This window comes from Podarcis pityusensis (genome assembly GCF_964106645.2).
Source record: "Podarcis pityusensis genome assembly, chromosome: 15".
In the NCBI taxonomy this organism is placed as follows: domain Eukaryota; kingdom Metazoa; phylum Chordata; class Lepidosauria; order Squamata; family Lacertidae; genus Podarcis; species Podarcis pityusensis.
In genome coordinates, this window is record NC_138040.1 from 1,711,855 (window position 1) to 1,739,299 (window position 27,445).

The 27,445-nt window shown below is 47.4% G+C and overlaps 1 protein-coding gene across 11 annotated transcripts in view; it reads right to left on the reverse strand.

The window, feature by feature from the left end:
• Positions 1 to 27,445, reverse strand: part of MYO18A (myosin XVIIIA) — a 146,974-nt gene that overhangs the window by 113,068 nt on the left and 6,461 nt on the right. For all 11 annotated transcript variants that reach the window (XM_080982729.1, XM_080982728.1, XM_080982724.1 and 8 more), the window contains exon 2: positions 23,001 to 24,094. In XM_080982729.1, the coding sequence (XP_080838855.1) occupies positions 23,001 to 24,002 (1,002 nt within the window). In that variant the 5' untranslated portion in view covers positions 24,003 to 24,094. The remainder of the gene's footprint in view (positions 1 to 23,000; positions 24,095 to 27,445) is intronic.

Genomic DNA, 27,445 nt, shown 5'->3' on the forward strand with positions numbered 1-27,445 from the left:
GCAGCCCCTGATCCTGAACATAGAAGCCAAGCATTATGGCTTGTAGCCACAGGTAAGTTTTGTCCTCCATGAACCTGACTTGGCGAGTGAGGATTTGTAGAAGGCAGCAACACTGGAGGATAAGGCTATCAATGGCTACTAGCCACAAAGTCTACGTTCTGCCTCCAGTGTAGGAGGCAGTAAATGCCTCTTAATATCAGCTGCTGGGAATCCCAAGAGAGAAGAGTTCCTGCTGCACTCACCTCCTGCTTGCCATTGGTGCATCTGGCTGGCCACTGGGAGAAAAGGATGTTGGAAGACATGGTCTGATCCAGCAGCCAGGCTCTTCTGATGTTCTTATAAATGAATGGGGGGAGGATCTGCTATATGTTCTTAAAGCCTTTCTTATATGAACTGTTGTTGTTGTTGTTGTTGTTGTTTTAAAAAAAGACAAAACAAATTCTCCTGGGGATATTAACCAGGCTAGTTAAATGGAACCTCCACTTTCAGGGGCAGTACACCTTTGAGTACAGGCAACAAAGGGGGGCTCTTTTGCCTTCACAGCTTGTTTCTGAGCTTCCCATGTGGGGCACCTGGTCAACTGCTGACCCAGAGGGACTTTTGGGTAGATCAGGAAGGTGCATCTTTTAACATTCTGAAATTTTCACTTCATTTGCTAGCACTCCCTCTCCCTCTCTTCTTTCAGACAATAACTAGACAGGCTTCCCCATATTGTGGCCACTGCCCACCCCCCACCCACGCGTCTCTACAAGAGGCCTGTATAAAGTCACATTACTCTTGGCAGGGAGAACCCCTCCACTCCAAGAGCTCTGCGCGTGCTAACTGCTGACAGAACGTGCTATAAATAGGCCCTCAGAAATCGAGGAAGGATGCCAGGGCAGAGGGGCTGAGGGGGGCAGGAGGGAAAGAGAGAAGAAAGAGTCATTCAGCAGTTCAGCTTGCTGCTCTCATGTCTTCTCGAAGTCAAGCTAAAGCACCTTCCTCCCCACACCCCTGCCCCAGTTTCGCTTCCACATCCAGAGAGGATGTGCTGCTCTGTGAACCTGCAGAAACAAAGTGCCTGGGAGATAGAGCCACCCTTAAGTGCATAACATCAGGCTAGGAAAGCTGCTAGAAAGCAAAGGGGCATACAGAAGCACTGCTTCACTGACTGAGGGAAGCCCTACATTAAGGGGAAGGCGGCTGGCTAACTGATGGCAAATCAGGCTGCTGAAGTACCACCAAGGTACTTGCACCCCCCCTTTCAAACACTGCTTTAGGAACCCTCCTCTTAGCTGTAATTCATGCATTGCAGGGGGTTGGACTAGATGACCCTCTGGATCCCTTCAAAGTCTACGATTCCTGCTTGTTTTTATTTATTAAATGTGTATACTGCCCTTCATCTGAAGATCACAGTGCAGTTCACAACACAAAAATACAAAAATGAGAACACAAAATACATAATAAAAGCAAACCGATTACCATCACAACCACACCCATGGAATGTGGAGAAGTGGCTTAACAAATTCATCTCTCACTTACATGAGACCAGGAAAAAACTTGCTATATGCTGCTGCCACCTTGTGGAGACAGAAAGAGAAGAGGAATCTTAAACAGAAACATTTGAACAGGCAAAAGGAGTCTGGTACATCTTGTGGGTTAAGGGTTCAAAAAAACAGTGTAGAAGCCATAAATGCAGCTTTCTGGGGAATCACAGGAAGTAGCAAGAGCAAAGAGTCATCCGTTCCTCACTGTACAACAGGGATAGCGGGTGCATCACACCCCAGGAGTTGCTGGAATCCAACTCCAATCAGCTTCAGCATGACCAGTTGTCTGGGATGATGAGAGTCATAGTCCAGCAACCTCTAGGAACATAAGAAGAGCCCTGCTGGATCAGGCCATAGGCCCATTTCGTCCCATTTTCAAAATGGCCAACCAGAAGCCCAATGGGAAGTCTGCAAGCAGGGTCCAAGTGCAACAACAACTCTCCCCTCCTGATGTTTCCAGAAACTGGTGTTCAGAAGCATACATTCAGAACCATGGAGGCAGAGAATAGCCACCTTGGCTAGTAGCCGCTGAAGCCTCACTCAATGAAACTGTCTAATCTTCTCTTAAAGATATCTGAGGAGCCACACATGTCCCCATTCTTCCTGTACAACCAAAAGGACCTGCCTATTCAATCCAATCACAGGCAACATTAATAAGCTCAAACAGGAACAAGCCTTTTGGCTGCGCACATAGCCTATTTGCTCCAGAAATCCAGAAATCCTTTTGTTAACTACAGTTGCATGTTTTGTCCAAACCAGGAAATGATGGTTAACAGTTTGGGAACAAGGCAAGATGCAAATCCATGGAGATACGATTGTCCAAACACAATCAGTGAGTCAGTGAGCCTGCTTTTGCAGGTTGGCTCCTAGAAGCGGAGAAACAGGTTTTGGTCATGAATCCAGACGACTTCATTAACCCAGTGCGATGTAGCAGGCAAGTGAGTTGCATTCAGAGGAGGAGCTCGGGATTCAAATCCTTGCTTAGCCATGAAGTTTACTTGGTAGAACTGAACAAGCTTCTCACTCAAAAACAATGGGGGAAACTATCATAGCTCAGTGGTATCTGCTCTGCATGCAGCAGGTCCCAGGCTCCAACCCCAACGGCGTCTCCAGGCAGGCCTGGGAGAGACTTCTCTGAAAACCTGGAGAGCCACTGCCAGTCAGTGTAGACAATACTGAGCTAGGTCGACCAATGGCCTGACAGCATAAGACAACTTCCAAAGAGTTGTGATGGGGATGGAACAGGATGGCCCTGGATGTACCAACCTCTGCTACTGGGAGGAAGGGCAAGATACAAGTATGGTTAAAGAAAGCTTCCTTTTAAATCCCCTCCAGGCACCACAAATAGGCCACAAAGGGATGTCAGGGGGAGAATGAAGAGGGGGAAAGAGGTGGGGGTACTTATGTTGTGGTGCTGAACTGCAGGGGAGCTCAGCTCCACTGAAAACTGGCCACTCCAAGTTTTCATTGCCCCCAATAAATCCAGCTCTGACGTAACCTATTTCTGACATAGCCTTTTTCTTGGCTTCCTGTGACCCTCCACTCCTTCCAGTTGAAGCACATCTTGACATTGTCATCCTGAGCACAAGCACTTCCAAAGCCCTGTTCCCTGGAAAGGAGAAGGGGGGTTGGGGGGGCAGGGGAGAACTAATCATCAGATACTAAGAACATGTCTGGCTCCAGAGTGTCTCCCCAAAGCCAGCAGCCCAGGGACTCATCATCATAATCAAACTTTCCTGTTTGTCTCACATTCCAGCCTAAAATTGTTGATCTATAGAGGAAATGGTACACAGCAAGATCCAAGAAGAGGACAGCCTCCTGCTTCCTGCTCTCCTGCTGCAGATTCACTCCACAAACACAGGCTCTTTGAGGAGCCTCTGGGGAGTGGACTGGAGTCAGAGAAGAGGAGACAGATCCGCTCTGCTCCACCCAGGCCAAATGCCAAGGGCTGACACCACAGGGAGAAAGATATTCGGGAAAGGCAATCTTAGGCGTCATACATTCAAATACATTTAAAGCACATTTGAAGAACACACACACACACAAAATCCTGGGAACTGTGGTTTACCCCTTGTGGAGCTACAATTCCCAGCACTCAAAAGATGGCCAGCAGGCTCCAGCCCTGGCACAAATGAACTTTCTCTCCACGCCAGGAAACCCAAGGGGTAAATTATGGGTAACCACAGACAGAGGTAGCAGCAACAATACGAACAGGAATCTCAAAAGCCTGGCAGGCTGGTGTAAGATCAGTCTCCTTTGGTCTTTCTTTCCCAAACCTACGTGGGGATCAGGCAGGACGACATGAGGGACAAAGCCTTCTTGGTAGTGGCTCCAAAATTATGGAACACCCTCCCAGTGGAGACCTGTTGGCCTCCTGATCTCTCCCCCTCTTCAGTGGGCCCCTTTGACTGGGAATAGGCATCTAAAAAAAACCCCAGCCCACAGCCACCAAGAGTAGAAATATCCAAGAAAGAAATGTTTGAAAATTGAACAACTTCACTCAAGCAACCAGAAGTTGATGTGACCAGGAGATGCCCAAATCAAAAGTTTGGGGGCGGGAGCGAGGTTGCTTGGTGTGTCCCCCCCCCCCCCAAGCCTGAAAGGTTTCTGGCAGAACCAGTACAAGCTCCTTGGACTGCAGGCCACAGCAGCTACTGTGCTGGATACATTAGCAATTTTTCTGCCAAAAAACCCTCCTCGTATCCTGCGAAGGAGAGGAGTAATCTGCCTTTGCGAAGGAGGAGAAGCTTCTATCACCAGCCAAGAAAGGAGACCTGGAGGCAGCCTTGAAACAGCACCAGGCGCTGCCTGCAAAGAACCATCTGTCCAGCAAAGAAGCTCAAAGGAGCAAGCTGCCAGGTCAGTGAGAAAGAGCACTATTGCAGCCCGCCCATAAAGATGCAACCTTCTTGATCTTGCACGGTGGAAACAGTCACAGAAACAATCCCCCTTCTGAGAACTTTTCAACATTCATCACCACCTTCAGGTAGCTTCATCCTCCTTCTAGGTAACAGGAGTGCAAGGATCCCATGCTCAAAGCGCCTCCGGAACATGCAGACAATAATAATGTGTGTGGAAACAGATGCAAGGACCTTAGGGAGAGCTCATTACGTGGTCAATTACCACAAGCAATGATTTTGTCACCTGGCAGCCACTCTTTCCTTGTCTTACCTGCTTGCTTCAAGAGGAGCAGGTGTGGCTATAAAACAGAAGGTGGAGATGAGGGCGGACTACATCTCCCAGCATGCCCTGAGTCTCCCAGACTGCACAGCATGCTCAGATCTGCCGCTCTGAACTGCAGTTCTTACAACTGCAGCCACTTTCCTGTGACTGTTTAGAGAGCCGCGGGGGACCGAGAGCTCAATAGAAAAACAGCTCAGTTGATTTTTGAGAGAGAGAAAGAGGCAAGGTCAGTTGAGGCAGGATCAATCTCCCAACCCCCACTCGCACACAGTCACAACAACCACACATAATGGAAAATTTAGACAGTTCTCGCATCAGGGAGCACATCAGGCAGATGGCACTTGCCTGCCATGTACTTGCTACTGAAAGAAAAAACAGCCCAGACAATCTAATTCCCCAGAAGGTGATTTGTAAGGACAGCATCTGCCAGGGAAATGGGATGAAAGCCCCTTTCCAATGCCAGAAGTGGCACACCACTCGCCCCTCCATGCAGCCAAAGCAGCCCGCCCTCCCCTCAAATTCATCAGAGGAACACTTTTGCTTCTGTGCTACTGTACACATACGGCCACTGAGGTGGAGGTCAAATTGCTATTGCTCCTCTCCTTTTGCACCACTCGCCCATCCACCCTCTCCAAGACAAGGAAAAACAGTAAATACACTATATTCCCTGCCAGGAGCTGCTTCTGAGAAAAAGAGCACTCTGCCCAAGGTCACATCCACACCATATACAGTACATGTAAAAGCTTTAAACTACTGGGAATAGCCATTTTCAAGATCATTGAAAGCAGCCCGAAAAAGGTTCCACTTCTCGCTGCGAAGTCTGGCCAATACAGGTTTTGAAACTGAATCACAAAGCAAATATTCAGTAGAAGACCCCCAAAACAAATTTATAGAAAGGTGGTGCATGTCTATACAATTCTGGAACAATAAGAGTAGCGGACAATATATTTTCTTGTAATTTATTCACATTAATTTAAATTTCTGTCAAATTTCTGCTCTTTCCCCTCTTTCCCCCCCTAATATTACTGTTCTATTCCTCATTTTTATTTCTTAATTCTCTTAATTTTACTACTGTATATCAGCATGAAGTTGTGTGTATGAGAAACTATCTTATCTACTAGGAACAAAGGCATGTGCAAAAGAACCTTCCTATCCTTCAATGAGGGGGCTTGGCCTAATTTCCCATTGCAGCAGAGACAGACAAGAGGACACTTCAGATTGGTGGTTTTTTTACAGGTGTTTTCTACAAGGTGTCATTGACACAACAATAAGGCATTAGTGGTGGATTTATACTGTGGCGCTGTGGGTAAAACCTCAGTGCCTAGGACTTGCCGATCGTATGGTCGGCGGTTCGAATCCCCGCGGCGGGGTGAGCTCCCGTCTACGGTCCCAGCTCCTGCCCACCTAGCAGTTCGAAAGCACCCTTAAGTGCAAGTAGATAAATAGGGACCACTTTATAGCGGGAAGGTAAACGGTGTTTCCGTGTGCTGCGCTGGTGCTGGCTCGCCAGCTGCAGCTTCGTCACGCTGGCCACGTGACCCGGAAGTGTCTGCAGACAGCGCCGGCTCACGGCCTCTAGAGTGAGATGAGCACGCAACCCTAGAGTCGGACACAACTGGCCCGTATGGGCAGGGGTACCTTTACCTTTTTTACCTTTATACTGGATCAACCTCAAGCCATTTTGCTTTCTTAGTTCTTCTGCAACACTTCCCCAGTGTTACCGCATTACTGCGGCATGTCCGCACTGAAAGCACATGGCTTCCCTCAAAGTAGCCTTGTGGTCTGTAGCTTATCCCTCACAGAGCGACTTTTGGTCAAGTGAGAAGCCGTATGTTCCAGTAGGAAGCACACAACAGCAACACCCATAAACACACTCATTCACAATCATCATGTCCCTCCCTCATTGCATCTTACCAGCAGGCAGGGGCGAGGGGCAGTAAGAGGTTAAGGCTACCTACATACCAAACATTTAAAGCACAGGGCACCACCCAAAGAAGCCAGGGAACTGTAGTTTGTTAAAGGTGCTGGGAATTGTAGCTCTTATGTGCAGCTAAGCGGCAGTTCCCAGGATTCTTTGGGGGAAAGTTCTGTGATTTAAATGTACAGTGTGGACACAGTTAATGATGTCAAGAAGTAGACAAGGCATCGGCTGCTAAGCAGAGAGGCATGGAAATAACAGGACCAGCCTTTAGGGGAGCCCATGAACATAAGCTTCCTGCCAGTGAGACAGCCAACCACTGTGCTCAGCCTGCTGGCTAGCAGTGACCCTCCAAGCTTTCAGGCAGAGAAGGGTCTCTGTGCCAACCCAAGATCTCCTGGGGTGCAAAGGTACGTGCTCTACCATTGAGCTACGGGATTCCCGTATCAAAGAGTGTCAGTAGATAACAGCAGCACAGCCAGCACAGCACAGCCAGGGAGCTCTTTGCTGCTCCTAGGCTCTGTCTGACCAGATCCCTACAGACTTGCCCCTAAACCCCAGGGACAGCCTTGCTCTGACCCACACATCTGCCTCCTGCAAGCCCCGAAGATTTCATGTTTTGCTTAAAGAAAGGTTCACAGCAAAAGCATGCCTACAAGGGGGTGGACCGGACTGATTGTCAAAGGGAGGCTGGAGAAAGCAGCGTCTGGAGAGCAATCGCAGCCCCCTCAACTGCCATGCTGAGCCTCAGGAATCTGGTTCCTTCCACGCAGCCCCCCTGCAAACATCTGGCTTGTTGGCAGCTGGAGGGTTTTGCACTCTGCCAGCAGATTCCACTCATTCCTCCTCTTGAGAGTCTGCAGAGAGAGAGATTTTCAGTCTGAGCCCAGAGGCAGTTTCCTGCCTTTGCAAATCCCTTGCAACAAAACTCATCCCCAAGCACAAACTTCCACAGCCTAGGACAGGTCCAGCACCCTAGAACTAAGGCAGGCTGCCTGAAAGACTTGCGGTGCTATGTGTGTGTCAGCAGTGGAGTGTTACTTGGGCCCCGTTATCCACCAACACCTCTCAAATCTACAAACTAGGAACCCCTTGACATTTAAGCCAGTTACCAAGTACATATGACTGGCACAACACATATCCTTGCCTTGTTTACCTCTGTTGTATCCCTACGTTGAATGTTGGATTGCAAGCTCCTCAGGGCAGGGACCTCTCCTCTTGTATTAAGGGACAGACACACTGATAGCACAACAGCAACCAACTAACCTGGGTTAAGCATGCATTCTTGCTCAAAGTATTTGCTGGATCAGACTAAAGTCCATTTAATCCAGTGTTCTAGTCTGCCACAGCAGCCAGCTGGGTGGATCTGGGAAGCCACACAAACAGCCACAAGGTGGCCCTTAGCCAGTGGACTATTTTGCTCACCCCTAGCCTAGGAGCAGCCTACTTGTACTGTACTCAGAGACAGTGTATACTGAAGTTCCACAGGAACACAGAAAACCCACAGTGTGCAATACGGGGCACAGAATTTAGTTTTCTTTTATTTTCAAAGCAAGTTTCTAGACCATATGGTGCAAATACATATTTGGTTTGGTGGACTATTCCTAGTGAAATCAATGAGTCATATTAGTCCAGGTTTGCCCCAACGCTGTGTAGAAATTGGGTTGCCTCAAAGATTGATCCAGAAGCTCAATCTGCAGGAATCCAAAGAACAGTGTAGCAAACTACCATTATTTTTAAATTCCCCCAAGACAGACTTTGTATGTGGTCTGAAAGTGGTGGAAAACCTTCCCCGTTATTTGTTTGTTACCCACTCTAAAATCACCCACATAAAATCTATCTCTGAGCAAGCAAATGGTTTTCACAGGTTTAAACTGAAATCTACGCTATGTAACCCCTGATAACAGCAATTATTTCAAATGCTGCTCTCTGTGTGCAGAGTCTGCAGGTATGATTTTTGTAGACTCTTTGGAAATATTTTTATGCCCACCAAGGTGGTGTCAATGGTTAAGGTTATATTTTTCTGTGTATTTTATTTCTATGTTTTTATGTAAAAATAATCCACAACAGCCTTCTTTCTCCCTTTATTGTCATGTTTTATCACATTTTGAAACACTGTTTGTTTGGTGTTTCCAACAGCAATAAAACGACTGATCAGTTAACTGCTCCTATTCACGCACTGCAGAGACTAGATGTAGAAAGTGGTTATGGGAGCAGCTGCCAAGACCATATAACACCAGTCCTGAAAGACCTACAATGGCTCCCAGTACATTTCCAAGCACAATTCTAAGTGTAGGTGATGACCTTTAAACCCCTAAATGGCCCAGCCCTGTATACCTGAAGGAGTATCTCCACCCGCATCGTTCAGCCCAGACACTGAAGTTACAAGGAACCGGGCAGAGGACCTTCTCGGTGGTGGCACCCACCCTGTGGAAAGCAGTCCCATCAGATGTCAAGGAGATAAGTAACTATAGTACCTTTAGAGGACATCTGAAGTCAGACCTGCTTAGGGAAGTTTTTAATGTTTTATGTTTTATTATGTTTTGGTATATGTTGGAAGCCTCTCAGAGTGGCTGGGGCAACCCAGTCAGATGGGCAGGGTACAAATAATAAAATGTTGTTGTTGTTAAGGTACAGGAGGCAGAATTGGTTGTACTGTATATTTTGGCTGACAAATGTTTAGCCATTGCTATGCTTTGTAGAATTCAGTCTACAAAACTGGATACATATCTCAGTGACAAGCCACTTGCTTTGTATGCAGAAGGTCCCAGTTTTAATCTTGGGAACAATCAGGTAGCATACAAACATACGAAGCTGTCAGATCATCGGTTCATTTAGCTCAGTACTGTCGACGCTGACTACGGTAGCAGCAATGGTTCTCCAGGTTTTCAGGCTGGGAATCTTTCCCAGTCCTATTTGGAGATGCCACTGGGGATTGAACCTGGACCTCTTGCATAAAAAGCACATGCTGCATACCACTGGGCTACAACCTTTGCCAGGTGATGGGAAGAACCTATGAAGAGACACTGCCAGTCAGAGTAGACAATGATAGTGGACCAATACCAATAGATGGCCTTATAATGAATTGGTATAAGGCAGTTTCCTTTGTTTCTCTGATCCCTTTTAAACTGACACCCACCCTCAGCCTTCAAGGAGATGAAAAAATAGACAATTCTGCTCCCTCCCCCTTGCATAGCAGAGCCACACAGCCACTGTGTTATCTTGCATGAACTGTGTTTCACCCAAAACCAGCAGACCACAGTCATCTCTGAGGTACAAAGGTTAAGCAGCCAATGTGTGCTGCAAGAGTAAACAAATCCACTGCAATTACCATTGATACAAATTCCCCATCTGCTGAAATTCATCAGCTCCAATTCCAAATGCATAGAAAGCATTTGCTACACATCCTTCCCTTCTCCTCAGCCCATAGCTCTGAGGACCCACCACCACCTTTTTTGGTGGGGAAGAGGGAATAGCTAGAACTTAAGCTTACAGAGAGATAAGGAAAGACACTGAAGCAGAACACAGTGGTGTTCCAGCTGTATTCTGCGGAACCATAGGATTTCTCAGAAGTTTATCAATGAGAAGATCAGTAACGGCAGGCAAACGTCCCTGAAAAACAGCCTGCAAAATAAGAGTTGGGTGTGATATGTGATGTGATGCAAGTCCAAGCAGAATAAGACAGCGGCCTAAAGCAGGGATGTGAGAAGGAACCGCTTTCTGTTCCTGTACTTGACGCACATAGCACTGCTTCCATTCCACCATAGTTCATCCTCCGCCAAAAAATGTTATTCTTTTCACATTATTCCACACCATTCATTTCAAAGCAAAGGAAATGCAATGCGAATTGGGGGCGGGGGGGGGAACATAACCGATTACATATCATTGAACCAGAACAATGAATATCAATCACATTCGGCGGACTGGTTTCCATTCTGCCAATGGGACAAATAAGTGAACATGCACATTTTTTGTTCCTGTTTCCATCAGAATTCTTGACACCCCAAGCCTATAGTCCCATATGAATTGACCATGCACCGTGTCCAACCATCTTCTGCGGTGTCCAGGGATTCTCAAGAGACCCACAAGGGCTTGTTGGCATAGGAATATAGGGGGTGGCCTATATTCACCAGGTCACCCAATTTATCTATCCAGCTCAATATTTTCTACCATGCTCTCAGGCAGGCAGCGGTCTTCCCCATCACCTGCTACCTGGTGACTGAACCATCTGTACGCAACACATGTGCTTTCTACAACTGAGCTATGATTCTCCCTCCTTTTGCTAGACAAATCAGTAGGGGTAGCATTCCTAAGAACAGGAAAATGTAAAAAAGTCTGCTCAGTGAAGACGTGCCTTTCAGGGCCCTGCGTGGCTGCCGAGACACAGCGCCTATGACTGAAAAAGCAATGGAAGTCCTAATGCCCTGCTTTGCTTTCCTGCAAATCTGAAAAGCCGGGAGGAAGCATCTCTGCACTTTTCCTCCTGTACAATTACAGCAGTTGCTTTCCCTTTCCCTTTTGTTCCTGCCTTTGCTTCACAACTGCCTGCATTTAATTTATGGGTAAATCTTTCTAGTCTTCATAGAATCACAGATGGTAGCGATGATCCAGTACCATTTTTACCTTTCCCCCCTACAAATAGATTGTGGGCCTTCAAATAATGGTGCGCACACACCCTCCCACCCCAGAATGACAGACTAAGGCAGAGAGCAAATGCCTTCATTCCACAGTAACCTCTCCTCTCACCAGAGTTTTAAATCCAGGAGGCCAGAAAACCTGAACTATTCATCTCCACACACACACACGGGGGGGGGGGCATATTTCCTTACTGCAAGGAGGAAAAAACAGAGGGGGAATTGGTTCCAAAGAAATGGCCCAAAATATGTATATCATTTCCTGTTTTAGAAAGCAGAGAGGATAATTTTTTATTTTATTTAAATCAGGACCAGAAACATTCCAAGCTGCTGAGCTGGACCTGAGGGAGAAACACACACACACACACACACACACACACACCCCAACACCACCTCTGCACCTCGAAGGTGAAGAGCATGTGGTCCTTCAAGACCCCTCAGAAAGCATTACGACAGCACCTGCTCCCTCCCTTCAACCCCACCCCCAGAGAATCCAGGCTGACAGAGGAGCTCTTAAGTCAGACCAATTTATTACCTGTCAAAACCAGGCACCTTCAACTCTGTCCTGATTTCCCAAGACACAGATCTATGCTCACTCCCTGGGGGCCCCCACCCCCACCCACAGGCAAGGGAAGCCTCTCCAGTAGACGATGAGTTTGTCACACAACCACAAGGGAGGGGGGAAGTGGCTGGTTTGCTTGTAGGCAGTACCTTCATTTGACGAGTCTTCATCAGTGCAGAACGGCACAGGGCTCTTCCTAAAACTGGAACATGGGACACACACACACACACACACACACACACTCAGTCATTAAGCTCAGTGGGTGTGACACTAGGAGCCAGTCCCTCACTTTCAGCCTAACCTACCTCACAGGCTGGTTGTGGGGTTTAAATGAAGAGGGGGAGAACCACCTTGAGCTCCTTGGAGAAAAAAGTGTGATAGAAATACCATAAACAAAATAATAAATCAAGATATTATACAGCCTGTCTCAGGTCAGGTCAGACCATGCTCCAGACAATTCTGCGGACTATTCTATTCCCAACCTAACAACTTGCTTTCCTTTGACCTGGCTATGGTTTTTCTTTTCCCAGTTCCTGTGTTTCTAAAGACTCCCCCCCCCCCCCCGAGTTTTCAACTTGACTACTTCCTTGACCCACATCCCCACACATGGCTGACACACCACCTTCCTCTACAGTCACTGCCTCCTGGCTGTTCCGGTTCCAGACTTAAAAATCAAACCAGGGGCACAGACTGCTCTTGTGCAGACATTCCAGTAGGCTTCTTTTTTCCTTGGAGGAAACTCCCACTCCTCCTCTTCCTCCATCTAGGCAAAGGCTGTGCATTAAGGAAGGACAAGAAGACATCACCCAAATTCTACTCCCAGAATGAGCTATGCCATCAAGTACATTTGTTCGTGTGAACATCTGCATAATTTATTCTGCTTCCAAGACCTGAACATTCAGATGTGTAGGGGCAGAAGCCAAGGAGCATTGCTCCAAAAATAAACAGAGAGCAAAGGACTTTCTTCATCTTCTTGGGGAGGCAGTATAGCTCAGTGAGCTGGAATGAGGGCATCCCTTTATACACAAAACCCTCCGCATTGTATATTGCACTGCTGATGATGGAACACGGCAATCACTAAAAGTAAGATCCAAGTCTCTTGGTGTAGAAAAGATGGATTCTCCAGACTCTCACACCAGAGCAGCCATAACGGAGCCTAGATTTTATCACAATTCTTCAGTGACGGGAAAAGGAGAAATCCTCACCCCAGCAAGGACCTCGCTTGCCCTTGGCCATCTCTTGGTTGCAAGGTGTCCATACCTTTCCATTGCTGTTAAGTCTCGAGGTCACCAATTTGGCGACGGCTCTCCCTCTCGGTACACAAAAGCCTCTCCGATGTATCTTCCAGGGCAGCCATCTGCCCCTCGAGGGCCGAAAGGCGTGTCCCCTGTGCCTCAAACTCTTTGGCAAGTCGTTCCACGTTTGTGGCAAGGCGGTGCAGCCGGGCATCCAAGCATACCGCTGCCACACACCTGCCACTGTAACAGAAAGTGCTTCCACGACCAGAAGGAGTCCCAAGCACAAGCTCAACTTCTCCAGCATCAAAAGCAGCAAGCGGTTTGTCCACAGAGTCTACCATTTCTTCTTTGATCTCCATAATGCAAGCGGGATGACAGAACAGGGTCAAATGTACTTAGGGCCAAGCCTGCAGCAGCTCAGCCATATTCCAGCTATGATTCCCCTAGTTTTACATGCAAGGTTCCCAAGTTGAAGGAAAAATTAAAAGCTTCCAACCTAAGCTGCCATAATTCTTGTGGGGTAAGAGCAACAGAAGGAGAAAGAGGGAGGAGGAAGCCAACAAGGGCCCCTCAATGAAGCGAAGGACAAATAAGAGACCTGCCACCTCAAAGCTCTATATATTCAAAATCCTTCCTGAACAAGATGTGAAAACAGGGTCCGAAAGGCAGGGAGGAGCAGGATGGAAGTATAAGTAGTCAGAGCCCATTAGGCAAAGCAGAAGACAGGTGGTGGCTACCTGCTGTCAGGTGGATGTTTACAGGGGAGGGAGGGAACCAGGGCAACCACTTTGATTGACCTCAGCCATTGCAATTACTTGATCTCTTTATTGGATATCAGGCTGAAGACAAGAGCCTGTGGAGACACAGCTGGCACAGTCAAGTCAGAGCAGAATAAGGAGCAAAGGAGCAAGCTACCAAGTCAAAAAGCTGGTCCATCAAAATCAGTACTGTCTATGCTTAAAGATCTTGATCTGAAAATTTAAGAATCTGTCACAGGCACCGCAAAAAAAATACCCATTTTGCAGAAGGAAAGCGTGTGATGCTTGAGACCCTACTCCTTCAAAGAGGCAAAACACCTATGCACATCCCAAAACAATTAAGATACAGGAAAAATAAAGCATGGGGCACACACATCCAACCAAAATACTCCATGCCCATCAAAAATCATCAGTTTTTAAAATATTAAAATTGGGAGGACAGAGGGCCTCAGCAGAGGGAGGGGTCTGAAGGCACTATGGTGCCCACAGGCTTACATCAGGAACCCCAACATGTACAACTCCATGCTTTCAGCAAGTGGTCTTTCCCTGTCCTGCCTGGAAGAGCTAGGATTGAACCTGGAGCATTCTGCATGTAAAGCAGGGGCTCTACCATTGACCCAAATAACCTAAACTTCCCCCCAAATAAGCAGATTGGTATGAGGGGTGAGAATACACACAATGCTAAAACAGCATTGACCAGAAATACCTTTTCATCCTATTACAAAAACTGAGAAATCTAGGCCCTGCACAGGATAAAATAATAGAAAACGAAAGTGGGGGCTGGAAGCATACCACAGAGCAAATGCTGACAAGACTGCCCACAATATATTAAAAATACACCCTCCAAATCAATATGAATAAGCAAAGAGCCAGCTATGCAAAAGAAGGAGGGGGGCGTTATAACTAAAAATACATGTAGTTGCGCACTGCTCCACTACTCAAAGCAGTCAGGAAGAGGATACTGGCAGAGAGAGAAGACAGAGGCCTATCAAGAAAACTGGAAGCCAATAACAGAGTGAATACAGAGGATGAGAGAAGAGAAATGGAGGCAAACTCAGGTTTTACCTCTACATATCATTAGGACAACAGCTGGCAGAAAGTTGTAAGAGCATCAGAAAAGCCTGGCTGTTGGATCAGGCTGGTATAACTTGCTTTAAACAGTGGACAGTGAGATGAATGATGTTGCATTCGGTGGAAACCAAACTGCAGCATAATGGAAGCAGTGCTGATTAGGATGAATGGAAATCACTGCCTTCTTACATCCCTATTTTTAAATAACCCATTTAAAATATTTCAGTGCTTTTGATTAAGGCAGACTCCAGCAGAGTCACTGGAGCACCTTCATTCCTTTAACACTGGCTGGAGGAAGCTTCCTAATCTGCCCCCCAGGGCAGGAGGCTCCTTTCACATCATTAGGCAGGGCAGCTAATTGCTAATTCATGGAGGGAAAAGACAGCTGGACTAGGGCCAGGAAGTCATTGCTCAGCTCCAACTCACCCTTGACAAACCAGCCATCCAGACTGTGAGTAAGCCACCCAAGCACTGGCAATGCTTCCGGCTCACTGCTCCTTGCCACATTAGAGGGCACAGTTCTTTTGCCAAGAGGGGAAGCAAGATCTCCTGAAGAACTACACCCAACAAGAGGCAATGGTGACGCCTCTTCCACACACTCCATGGGCCCAGAGGGATAGTTCCGATCAGGATATTGGGGGGGGGGGTGATACCACACACACACACACACACAGAGAGAGAGAGAGAGAGAGAGAGCGCATTATTCTCATGGCTGATCAGATCCCAAGCACCCATAAAGTTAGATAAATGAACAGAGAGAGCAGTGCATAATTCCCAAACACTGGTATAATTCCCAAACAGATGCCTATAGGTAAAGCATTTCCAAATCTTCCAATGGTTTAAAAAAAAGTAATTAGAATCACAGAATTGTAGAGTTTGAAGGTCTCACCCCCTGCAATGCAGGAATCACAGCTAAAGAATCCCTGCCAGATGGCCATTCAACTTTTGTTTAGAAACCTCCAATGAAGGTCAGTCCACTCCCTTCCAACAACTTTGTTCATATCCATGCCATATATTGAAAGCACATGGCTTTCCACCCTGCCCCCAAAATAATTACGGGAACCGTAATTTACCCCTCAGAACTACAATTCCCAGCATGCTTGACCAACTACACTAGTTCCCAGGACTCTTTGAGGGAAGCCCCATGCTTTCAATGTATGGGTGGATGTGGCCTTCCCACAAGCAGGGAGAAAGAGTGAGTTGGGTCTGATCCTAACAGGTTTGTTGCTTGCAGAGATTTTTATAAAAGGGGGGAGGTGGGAGTGACACCTCCACCTGTACTCTGAAGTGACATAGTCCATGCTGGTTCACTACAGAGCTGTCCACTTACTGGAGGATCCCAAGCATTCTGTCAATGGGGTCAATAAGATGATGAGATGGAAAAATGACAAAGAGCCCTCTTTCAGGGTGGCTGCCTATGGCCAGGACAAAGGGACGCCTGTTGCCTGCAGTTATGCAGCAGTGCTTCAGTGAGCTGGAAGGTAATGGAGTGGGGTGGGAAGAGGGAGGGAGAGGGGGGAGAAAGGGGGGGGCAGGCATGCCAAACCTTGGGAGGCTGCATTGCCCTCTTGTGCAGAGTATTCCTGCTGCTCCTCCATCCCTCCACACAACAAGTGCCTGTGTCCTCTGCAGAACTGCTTTGTTAGTGGAGGATGGGGTAGGCGGCTGTCATGCTCACGAGTGCTGGACATTGTTTCACAGTGGCTGACCTCATCATCTCAATAAAGGCAGGTGCTGTTCATCATCTCAGCCTACCATGTTCCAGAAAAAAGGAGCAAGAGTTGGGAGGAGAGACACCAGAACCACCCAGCCCCCCCCCCAATTTGTAAAGAACACGTTCTGAATGGAAGGTATAATAATAATAATAATAAACTTTTATTTATATCCCGCCTTCCCCAGCCGAAGTCGGGCTCAGGGCGGCTAACATCAAATATATAACATTGGTATAAAATCAAACAATAATTAAATTACCTCCTTGTGAATGCTGCGCTTCTGGACACAGGAGGAAGGAAATTCACATTTCAACTCTGTGTGTGTGTCTAGCTTTTCCTGGGCCCTTTGAGACTCAAGACCCCCAAATGGATTAAGCATCACTGACCACAAGAAGCTCAGGTGCCACTCACGTGACACCAGGCAGGAATCAATTTTCTATCTCTTTCTCATACAGACACTCTAAATACACAAACACACAAATATTACACAAGAAGCTGCCTTATGCTTTATTGGATCATTGGCCCATCTAGCTCAGTGTTGCCGACACTGGCTGGCAGCAGCTCTCCAGGGTTTTAGGTGGGAATCTCTCCCATCCTTCCCTGGAGAGGCCAGGGATTGAACCTGGTACCTTCTGCAAGCAAAGCAGGTGCTCTTCGACTGAGCTATTGGCCCTCCCCCCAATACGTACATACACATCTGCTGCCCACAACAGCAGCCACCCCCTAACAAGAGTTATTATGTTTGCTTACAAACTGCTGAGGCAAGGAGAAGCATTAGGGAAAACAGAATCCTAAAGCCTGGTGTTCGTTCACTAATCTATTCAATTCACACCCTGCCTTTCTTCCATTTATATAGTGTTTTATAAAAAGTGCAGATAAAGAAAATGTCACCTTTTCCACAATAAAACAGTGTGCAAGGCAACTCACAGAAAACACTAACTTATTAAAATACACAAGGAGGGGGGGGGGGTTACAAAAAATATAAATGGGGGGGGGGGGGAATCAACAAACATTGCATAAATTCAATCTTACAAATAATATAGGCTTAACACATAACCAGTACTGAACTAAATCAAAATTAACAACCCCAGTAATAAATACATCAAAATAAAGTCTTGCTCCACTATTAAACAAACATAACAGATAAAATAAGAAATTAAACAACAATAACCCATAAAAGCACCAAGGAAAGGGGAGGTGAGGGGGGAGCAATTACATCCTTTTCTTAAAACGTCTCCATAAGCCTTTTGAAATGCTCTGCAGGCACCTAATGTGTTCACCCAACTCCCAAATTAATTTGGTTCCCCCAGAGCCCTGTGCAGAGAAACAAGCTCAAGCATTAGCAAGACAAGCCCAGCAAGGAACTGGCGGCTCCTTCCAAATGTACTTTTCCCGTGCTGGGATCCCTGAAACACAGAATCGGTGAACAGCTTGTAGGGAAAGGGTCTAGGGAGAAGGAAGGAGAGGAAGAGCACAGTCTAAAAAGAAAGAGGCTTGGGCTTCACAGCTTTTTCTCCCTCGAGACAGGAGAAAGCCAAGGAGCCCTTTGGGAGCTAAAGTCAACACTCAATTTGTTTCCAGACAACAAGGGCATGTTCATAAAAACAATCTGGCTCCATAATGATCTTAACATGACTGACTGGTTCCTTTACAATGCTCCTTATGCTACTCCTTACATGAGCTTACATGAGGTATGGGAAATCTTAGCAGGGGTAACTGGGGCTCCCACAGCCACAACAAAGCCAAGAGAAAGGTGATGGGGGTTTGACTGACTGGTAGGAAAGGCGAAAAGGGCTTGGAAGGAAGAGGCAGGCCTGATGCAGACTGTGTAACCTACCTATTAAGGGAGATGCAGGTCACCCCCCAAAACATACATTTAAAGCACTTTTATACCACTGGTGGTCATGGCATCCCTCAGAGAATGCTGGGAACTGTAGTTTGTTAAGGATGCTGAGAGGTGTCAGGAGACCCTCACAGAGTGACAATCCCCAGCCCTCTTAGCAAACTACTGCTCCCAGGATTCTTTGGAGGAAGGCATGACTGCTACAGAGGTGTAAGAGGACTTATAATGAAAATAGGTCTGCAAAAGACACTAGCCCACTACTTGTTAATTTTTTTACTAGCCTGCCTACCTTTCCAAAGCTGTTTACGTCGGCCATGTTTGAGAAGAAAAATCAACTTTTTCAAAGTTTATTAGACTGGTTGCTTGGAAGCCATTCCTACCCACCATAGGCCAGCAGGAAAGTGCCCGTCTACAACTTTAAGCTAAAAGATCCCTTCGCAAGATTCTGCAGCAGGGGGGGAAATGCAGTTAACTGGAGCCTTGTGGGGAGCAGCCAACAAAAATTCTATTACTGACTGAAAGAGAAGCTCACGTAAGCCTAACCACCCTACTGAAATGCTTGCTGCTGCATTCTGAACTTTGCATTCACACTTCCTGGATTTGCTTTCAACATCTTCCCTGGTTGATCCAGGGCAGCCTCAGAGCTCTGCTGTTATTCGCCATCCTGGCTTGCATTTCTGCTTCATGAAGGGGAGAAAGCAGGAATCCAGGCCTAATGCCCCAAGAAAGTTGAGATGCATGTTCTCTTCTCTATCTATCTATTTATCCCTATTAGCTCTCAACTTCTACAAGGAAAAGGAAGAAACATAGCAGCTGCATAGAAGTTGGCATGTAATAACAAGGAGGCGAGCAGCTCGTATATCCAGATCTGTTGGAAGATGTTCTCACAGAGGCACCCTCTTCCGAAAGAACTCCCAGCAGCAGCCAGACAGCTTGATGCTCTCCTGCTAGTGAACAAGCGGAAGTGGCACTAAAGAAGCCTCATCAGTGGCTAGGAATTATTGTTATTTCATTAATAGACAACGCATTCGCAGGATACCAAATTCCCTGTGAGATACCGCATTCCACATCTGCATGTGGACATACACACAGTTCCAGAATTAAAAAGATAACATACGAAGATCAGAAGTGCCTGCTGGATGAGGCCAGCGGTTCATCTAGTCCAGCAACCTGTTCTCACAGTGGCCACCCAGATGCCCCCATGGGAAACCCGCAAGCAGGATTCGAGCACCAGTGCCCTCTCCCCTCCTGCCGTTTCCAGCAATTGGTATTCAGAAGCATTGCTGCCTCCAGCCATGCAGGAAGAGCACAGCCGTTGTGGATAGCAGCCACATCTCCTCCATGAATTTGTCCAATCCTCTTTTAAAGCCATTTGGGATGTGCAATAAATTTCCATACTATTGAATACCGGTATTGAAATAACATTGTGATACGTGTTTCAACATGACAATACACTGTTGAACGACAATCAAGGATCCAACGGCAAAGTAAACAAAGAACACAAAGAACTGGAAAGCATTTCTTTTTTCTTTCTTTTAGAAAAAAAAGAGGGGGAAGAGTTTTTATTTTTATCTTCTGGTGGTGTTTATGTTGTTTATGTAGCTTTCCTCCATATCAAAAAGGAAGAGTTTATTTATTTATTTAAAGGAGACTATCTTTTTGCTTGCTTGCCCTCCCTCCCTTTGATAAAAAGGGAAAGATTAGTAGGCTTTGCAGGGAGCCCTTCTGTGGGGGGAGATGGAGGGGAGAAGACTTAGCTGGCTACCTTATGCTGAAATGGCAGGTTGGGTACTATGTGAGAATTATGGGGAAGGTGTTTTTTGGTAAGCAGTGCAAGCAAATGTGTGTCTATTCACAAGCAAGCCCTACTGAATTCAATGAGGGGAGCTTACTCCCAGAACAGTAGAAGTAAGTTTAGTTGAACTCAGTGGGGCTTATGCATGCATATATTCCACTTAGGCCTCTGAGTGAGGAAGCAGATACAACTTGACAAGAAAATAACTTAAATAATAATAACAATAACAACAACAACAACAACAACAACAACAACTCATCTGGCTGGGTTTCCCCAACTGCTCTTACATTAGTTGAAAATATATTATATGGAAGTTTATTTAATATTTTTATTAAATCTACTAATACTTTACATTTCAAGGCCCTTAACTGCCACAGGGACCTCTTCAGGGCCCTCTGCTGCTACGGGGAAGTGCAGCGCACCCTCCACCACTGTGGGCAGGTACAGCGGGACCCTTTGCCACCGCAGGGAGGCCCAGCAAGTCCCTCCACCGCCATAGATATATACTGTGATATTTAGCTGGTGATATATCGTGATGTTGAAAATCATATATCGCCCAGCCTTAAAAGCCATCCAGGTTGGTGGACATCACACCATTTGGAGCGATTTCCAAATTTAACTATGTGCTGCAGGAAGAAGTATTTTCTTTTATCTGTCCTGAATCTTCCAACATAAGCACCCAGAACTGCACCCAGGGGGAGAGTGGAGGGCACATATGGCTACCATGATGACCCAGGCTGCTTGCCCAGCACATGCAGCTGTGCCCCAGACACATCTGGCCTCCTCCACTCTGACTGATCTCAGGGAAGGCTTCCTCCCCTCTTAAGGAGACTTCAGAGGCCCTGCCAGTTTCCACTTATGCCTCATATTCTCATAACACTTCCTGCCACCACCTGGGCCATCAGCCCGATTGGCAGCTCACCGGGCATCCAATTTTTAGCAGCCCCAATTGCACGCTTGACTTGAGAGCTGTAAACACCATGTGCTTCCCTTCCGTTTGGAGACAGGCCGAGGGAATGCAATGAGCTTCTCTGTGCTATGCAGCAGACTTAACTCTCGCAGGGGCCTTCAGGGATTTTGATGAGATTTAAAATGACCCCATTGGTACAAACACAAACACACACACACACAGCACTCAAGCCAGCTCAAAGTCACTAACAGAGGTTTCTGCAAGCAGCCAAGAGAATATGGGTCACCTGCCCATAATGCTGCTCCTAATCCCTCTTCACAGGTACTCTTAAAGTCTTTATTGCTAGTTATAAAAGATCCTTGCCCCACAACCTCTCTCTCTCTCTCTTATACACATACACATACATCAATAATCCCTCTGTGGGGCAATACTCACACGGGGCAACTGAGTTCACAGGAAGGATCAACACAGCAACAGCAGGACCACAGTCACCACCCCCATTTTGTAAAGCAGCGATAACAGAACAACAGAACCTGTAGCAGTAAGTTAAACTTAATGCCTTAAAAGGTAGATTGGCTCAAGCAGAAAAAGATGTACCTTGAAGGTCATTTGCCACAAAGAGAAAAATAAATATTAATGTCTGAATGAACAAGCGATGTCCCCATATTGCACAAACTGTAGCTGATGTGTAGAACAGAAAGTCCAAACAAACACACGAAATTAATGTTATGTTCTCCACTGCCACCACCACCCTAGGCGCAAAATCAAAACTATAAGCAGAAGGATAGGCACACACCGTCTGGTGGGGAAAGTCACACAACAATCTGGGCTTAGCCTTCATCTTCTGCCACAAGTGTTCTTAAAACACCGATAATTTCATCTGCACAATAACTTTCAAATAGAACTAATGTTCCAGGGCCATTTCCACTTTTGCCTACGAAACTTTCCTGAAGCATCCTCAGCCTTTAAATATTTCAGAAGATCCACAAAGTGTGCGCGCACACACACACACGGTCAAGATTAGAAGCTGGGAAGATCCCAGTTTAAACCACAGCCAAATATTCCCTACAGAAGATATGGGTCACAGGATTATGAACTGAACACCTGAAAAGTACTGTGAAAATGTGTATTATTAAATTATAAATTATTGTTTCCTCCCAACCACCATCACCATCCTTTGTGATACTTGAAGAAAGATACATTTCTCTCCTAACCTATCCCACATTCCTCTAACCACCCAGAAGGGAAATTTTGCTTCTCTGCAGGCCCTATAGCACTAATATAAGCACCACATGCCCCTTCCTCTTCCACACGAAATAAGCAACGGGGTCACAACCACAACAGCCAACCTGCGGCTTGAGTCTATGATCATGATCATCCTGCTCCAGACACCAGTGACAGAACAGATCCCATTAACGTAAGAACAACAGAAGAGACCCTGGATGCTGGATCAAGCCAAAGGGGGCCCCTCTAGTCCAGTGGCCAACCAGATGCCCGTTACAGGAAGCCCAAAAAAAGAACCTGAGCACAAGAGCACCTCTCCCCACTTGTTTTCAGAGGCACAGTGCTTCCAACACTGGGGGCAGAGCAAACCCATCCTGGCTAGTAGCCACTGACAGGCATATCCTTCATGGATTTATCCTATTTCCTTTTTAAAGCCATCCAAGTTGGTGGCCATAAGCACATATTGTGGCAGTGAATTCCATAACTATGCACAGTGTGAAGTGTGTCCTTACACAGGTACCTGCGTCGGATAGACAAGACACGGGATGTTGCCAAGAATGCCCTCGTGTACCACCAGTGTGAGCGCACACACCCTACTTGTGCCCCAAAGTGGAGCAGCTACTTACATCAAAGGCTGCTTGGTGAAGGCCCTCCCCACTCCTCAGCCAGCAGTGGCTCAGCTCACTCAGCTCTAGGATGGGCTGCACTTTCAGGCGTACTGTCTCCCCCGACTGCCGGATCATCTCCACAATCTCATCCCGGGACTTGTTTTCCACGTTGTGCCCATTGATCTCCACCAGCCGGTCGCCTGGCACCAAGCCAAGGGCCAGGTCTTTGGTCCCAGCACCCGGTTCGGCGAAGTGCACTACCCGCCTGTACACCTGCCCGTCAGCAGCCCTGTCCAGCATGGTGGTGCGGCGCAGCGAGAAGCCAAAGTCGCCGGTGTTGCGCCGCTGCAGCTCCAGTTGCCTGGGCACGGGGGGCTGAGGGGGAACCACCACGGGGAGCTTCAGCTCAGCGGGGAACCGCTTGCTGACCACCTCGGGCAGCCTGGTCCGTGAGGCGGAAGGGACACGCGGGGGCCCAGGTGGTATGGCTTGCTTGGCCAGCTGCATCTCCAGCGTCCGCATCTCCACCTGCGGGGAAGGGGCAGCCGAGTGCTCGGAAGGGGTGGATGTCTCCGAGGTGCTTTCATCGCGGCTCTTCTGCGAGAAGGAGAACCTCTTGACGATCATCTGCGAGTTCTGCTTGGCCAGAGAGCCGAACTTGGCTGCCCGCTGCAGCACGGACCCCTTGAAGTTGCCGTCATCCACCTTGAGGTCGTCGCTGGAGCTGGCCGTGCTGAGATGACCGGAATCAAGGATCACGCTCCCCCGGTTGCTGTCTGAGTCGATGTCAGTCAGGTGAAGGTCGGAGCCACTGGCCACCTTGATAGGGATGGGGTTGGAGATCTCCAGCCGGTTCTTTGCATCCCTCTTGGAGGAGCGGTTGAGGTTGAAAAAGCCCCGGCGCATACTCATCTCCTCCAGGCTCTTCAGCTCGGCAGCCGACATCCGCTCCTTCTTCTCCTTCTTCTCTTTCTTCTCCCTTCGGGACCCATCTCTGTCCTTTTTCATCAGGTGAAACATGATGGGAGATTAACCCTGGGAGGTGCCCCAGGTTCAGCAACAGACAGGATCTGACAGCCCACGGCTCCAAATTCTTGGTCCTGCCAGCGACCCTGTGAAAAAACACAAAAATGTGTGTTAAAAACCATATTAAAATATATTTTTGTGCTATTAACATAGATCTTTTTAGGAGACTATTAAAGCGCACAATGTTCTAATTACATGGATGAAACACACATGGAACACGAGATACAATTTTGGCAGCTAGGCAAATTCAATGTTAACTTGGTATATCATCAGTTGTTACTGTTATTATTATTGCTACTAAATTTATTAGGCACTGCTCACCAGCACATCCCAGGGTGGGTTACAACAATTTAAAATTCAGAATTAATTATATAATCTGTAGTTCAGATCACAGACACAGGAACAGACCGGGCCCTGAAAACACACCTCTCAGGTGTTCAAAGATCAGGGTAAAGAGGTGTCAGCATTTGCTGGTTGTGAAGAAGCCAGACAGAACTCTGTGGAGGGGGAATTCCACAACTTACGAGCTGCCAAAGAAAGTCTTCTCCTGGGTCACACACACCCCTCAAACCTCTGAGTTGATGCTGTCATCCCTCCCTTCCTCTGAAAAGAGTGGTGCTTTGTGCTCAGAACCACCCTGTGAGGTTGGTTGAGACAGTAACTTGCTGAAGGCTACCCAGAGGGCTTTACAGCTAGCCAAGACTCAATTTCCCTAACCCGTCCAGCATGAACACTCCAGCCATCCTACCACAGTGGATGATGCCACACACACTGGCGGGTGTGGGTAGCTGTGTAATATTCAAGAGAACCTACATAGTTTAGGGACATGGTTTATAAGCTATTTCAGCAGAACACCATTCCTGGATATTTTAAAAAAGAGGCTTTTCCCAATTGTCAACGGTCATTCTGCCCTTATGAAATACCTCTGAAAATCCAAGAGTGTTTTGTGGGTTTGGGGCTCTGTTCAAAGCAGGCCATTCTCAGGAGTTACTGCATGCTCACAAATGGGCCCTTGTTGAGGAAAAAGAGGCCCTTCTGAGGCCAAGGGAAAGCCCTGCCAGCCTGGGGTTTTCTAGGGGTCAGACGCCTCTGCATTTCTCCGGCAGAGCTTGGGAGCTCCTTTGCCCAAATGCACCCTGAGCCGAAGTGGTCAGGGCTATGGAGACGCTCCCTGCGGGCCATGCCAGCAAGAGGCCACTCTAGCTCTACAGCACATGAACTTTTTAGTTGGGGTGGAGTGGGAGGAAGAGAATGGTCACTTCTGTTGCAGCAGCATTTTTGCAGCTATGCAACCTCCTGCTAGGAAGAGGAGACAGAACTAACATCCCACCCCCCTGCTGGTATTCTCTCCCTCCCAAACAGGCTTGATTGTACAAATGTAAAGATTCTGGGGAGGGAGGACTGGAGGAAAAAACTGAGGGTTATCCCTGGGTTTTTCCCAGGCCTTCACATCTCTATTCGAGACCAGAGACCCTTAGGAAGAAGCATTTAAGGCAGGATTGAAAGTCTCCTGTGAATCTCATCTATAACCATTCAATTGAATTAAAACCCCAGATCGTTCAAGAGATGCCACGCATGAGCATTTGCATCTCAGAGCTGCACCCCCATGGGTGTAGCCAGGATTTTAAGGGGGGGGGTTAGGACTTGGGGGGGTGAACTGATGTGATTGGTCAGTTAAATATTTTTATTGTTTTACTTGATCCAGGGGGGCAACTGCCCCCCTGCTCCCCCTGGCTACGCCCATGGGCACCCCTAAAACTACATCCACACAACAAGTATAAATTGCTTCTAAACCAGCATACAGATAAGGAGTCGCAGACTTGAGGAACTTGGATAAATTATGTTTGTTTCAATGGTTAAGGCTCCAACCTTAAGGTCACAGAAAATACAGTACAGCCAAGTTCCTCACTGTAGCCATTAAAACTAGGGCACAATTGTTACAGGGAAAGAGGAGCCCAGTGCTGTTCCACTCAGAGTAAACCCACTGAAAAAGGTTGTAGCTCAGTAGCAGAGTACAGGAGGTCCCAGGTCCAGACCTTGGTAACATCTCCAAGTAGGGCTGGGAGAGACAGATCCCTCATATGAGACCCTGAAGAACTGCTGCCAATCAGTGTAAATAATACAGAACTAGATGGACCAAATGGTCTGACTCAGTACAGTATACAGCAGCTTCCTGTGTTTTTATTTAAATCAGCCCTTTATTCAGAACCATGAAGACTAGGATCTGTATTTTTAGGGGAAGGACTCATGGTGGAATATCTGCTTTGAGTGCAGAAGGTCACAGGTTGGGTAGGGCTGGGAGAGACCGCTTGCCTGAAACCATGGAGAGCCACTGCCAGTCAGCGTAGACAAGACTGAGCTAGGTGGCCCATTGGTCTGACTTGGCTATAAGGCATGTTGCATGAGGGAAGGTTAAGATGGCACCACCTCCACCCCATTCCACTGGCAGAAGCAGCTGATTCATATTTCAGCACCAGCAATGCAACAGCATCCTCCACCCTCTTGAGTGTATTTTAGCACACAACTCTACCTCCAGCAGAGGAGTCTGATCAAGGGGGCTTGATGGTGATCCCTTCCTGCCCCAGGATCTGTTCCTAATGGTAGGGCCGGCCCTGTGTAGGGCCACCATCAACAAGCACAAGGCTGGGCCATCAGACCTTTGATCCAGCCCAGCTTATTGCAAGTTTACTTGCACGTTCCTCCTCTCCCCCACCCCAAAACGGCAACATAACAGTTCCAAGGCCTCCTTCCTGGACGCTGGGACCTCCTAACAGCAGGCAGATCAACCCGCCCGCACATAGCTTAGCACATACACAGAGTGTGACCAGCTTGAGAGATAAGGCAGCACCTCACAAACAGGGCTAAATAGAAGCCTGCAATGCCTTCAAAAAGCCATCTAGTTTGGTTCTGGCTCATCAGCAAAAGCCAAAATCGTCCCTGGAGCAGGCCCCCACCTGGGTTTGACACCCTTGGCTGAGGAAGTGAAAAAAAGCAAAGCTAACCCACTGAGAGGCCACCTTCACGAAGTGAAGGGTGCCAGCCCTCCAAGCAGGTGAGAAAAGCTGGAGGATTTACTAGTATTTACACACCAGGAGGACTCTACCCTCTCCAGCGAGGCCAGTTCAAGGTCTGCGTACCTTGACTGTACACACTAGTAGCTTTAAACCAGATTACTGTGACCCTCAAAGAATCCTGGGAACTGTAGTTTCACCCCTCACAGAGCTACACCCTTAAAATCTAGAGTTCCCAAGATTCTTTGGGATGTGCATTAAATGTACTTTAAATTCATGGTCTGTGCACATTCCTTAACTTGCTGTTATATGCCCAGGCCTGAGGAGCAATACCTGCTCTGGCAAAGCCAGGGAAGCTCCTTGAGAAAATGCTATGCCTGGCTGAGGCTGCACAGGAGAAAATAAATGGCTGAGACAAGCTCTGCC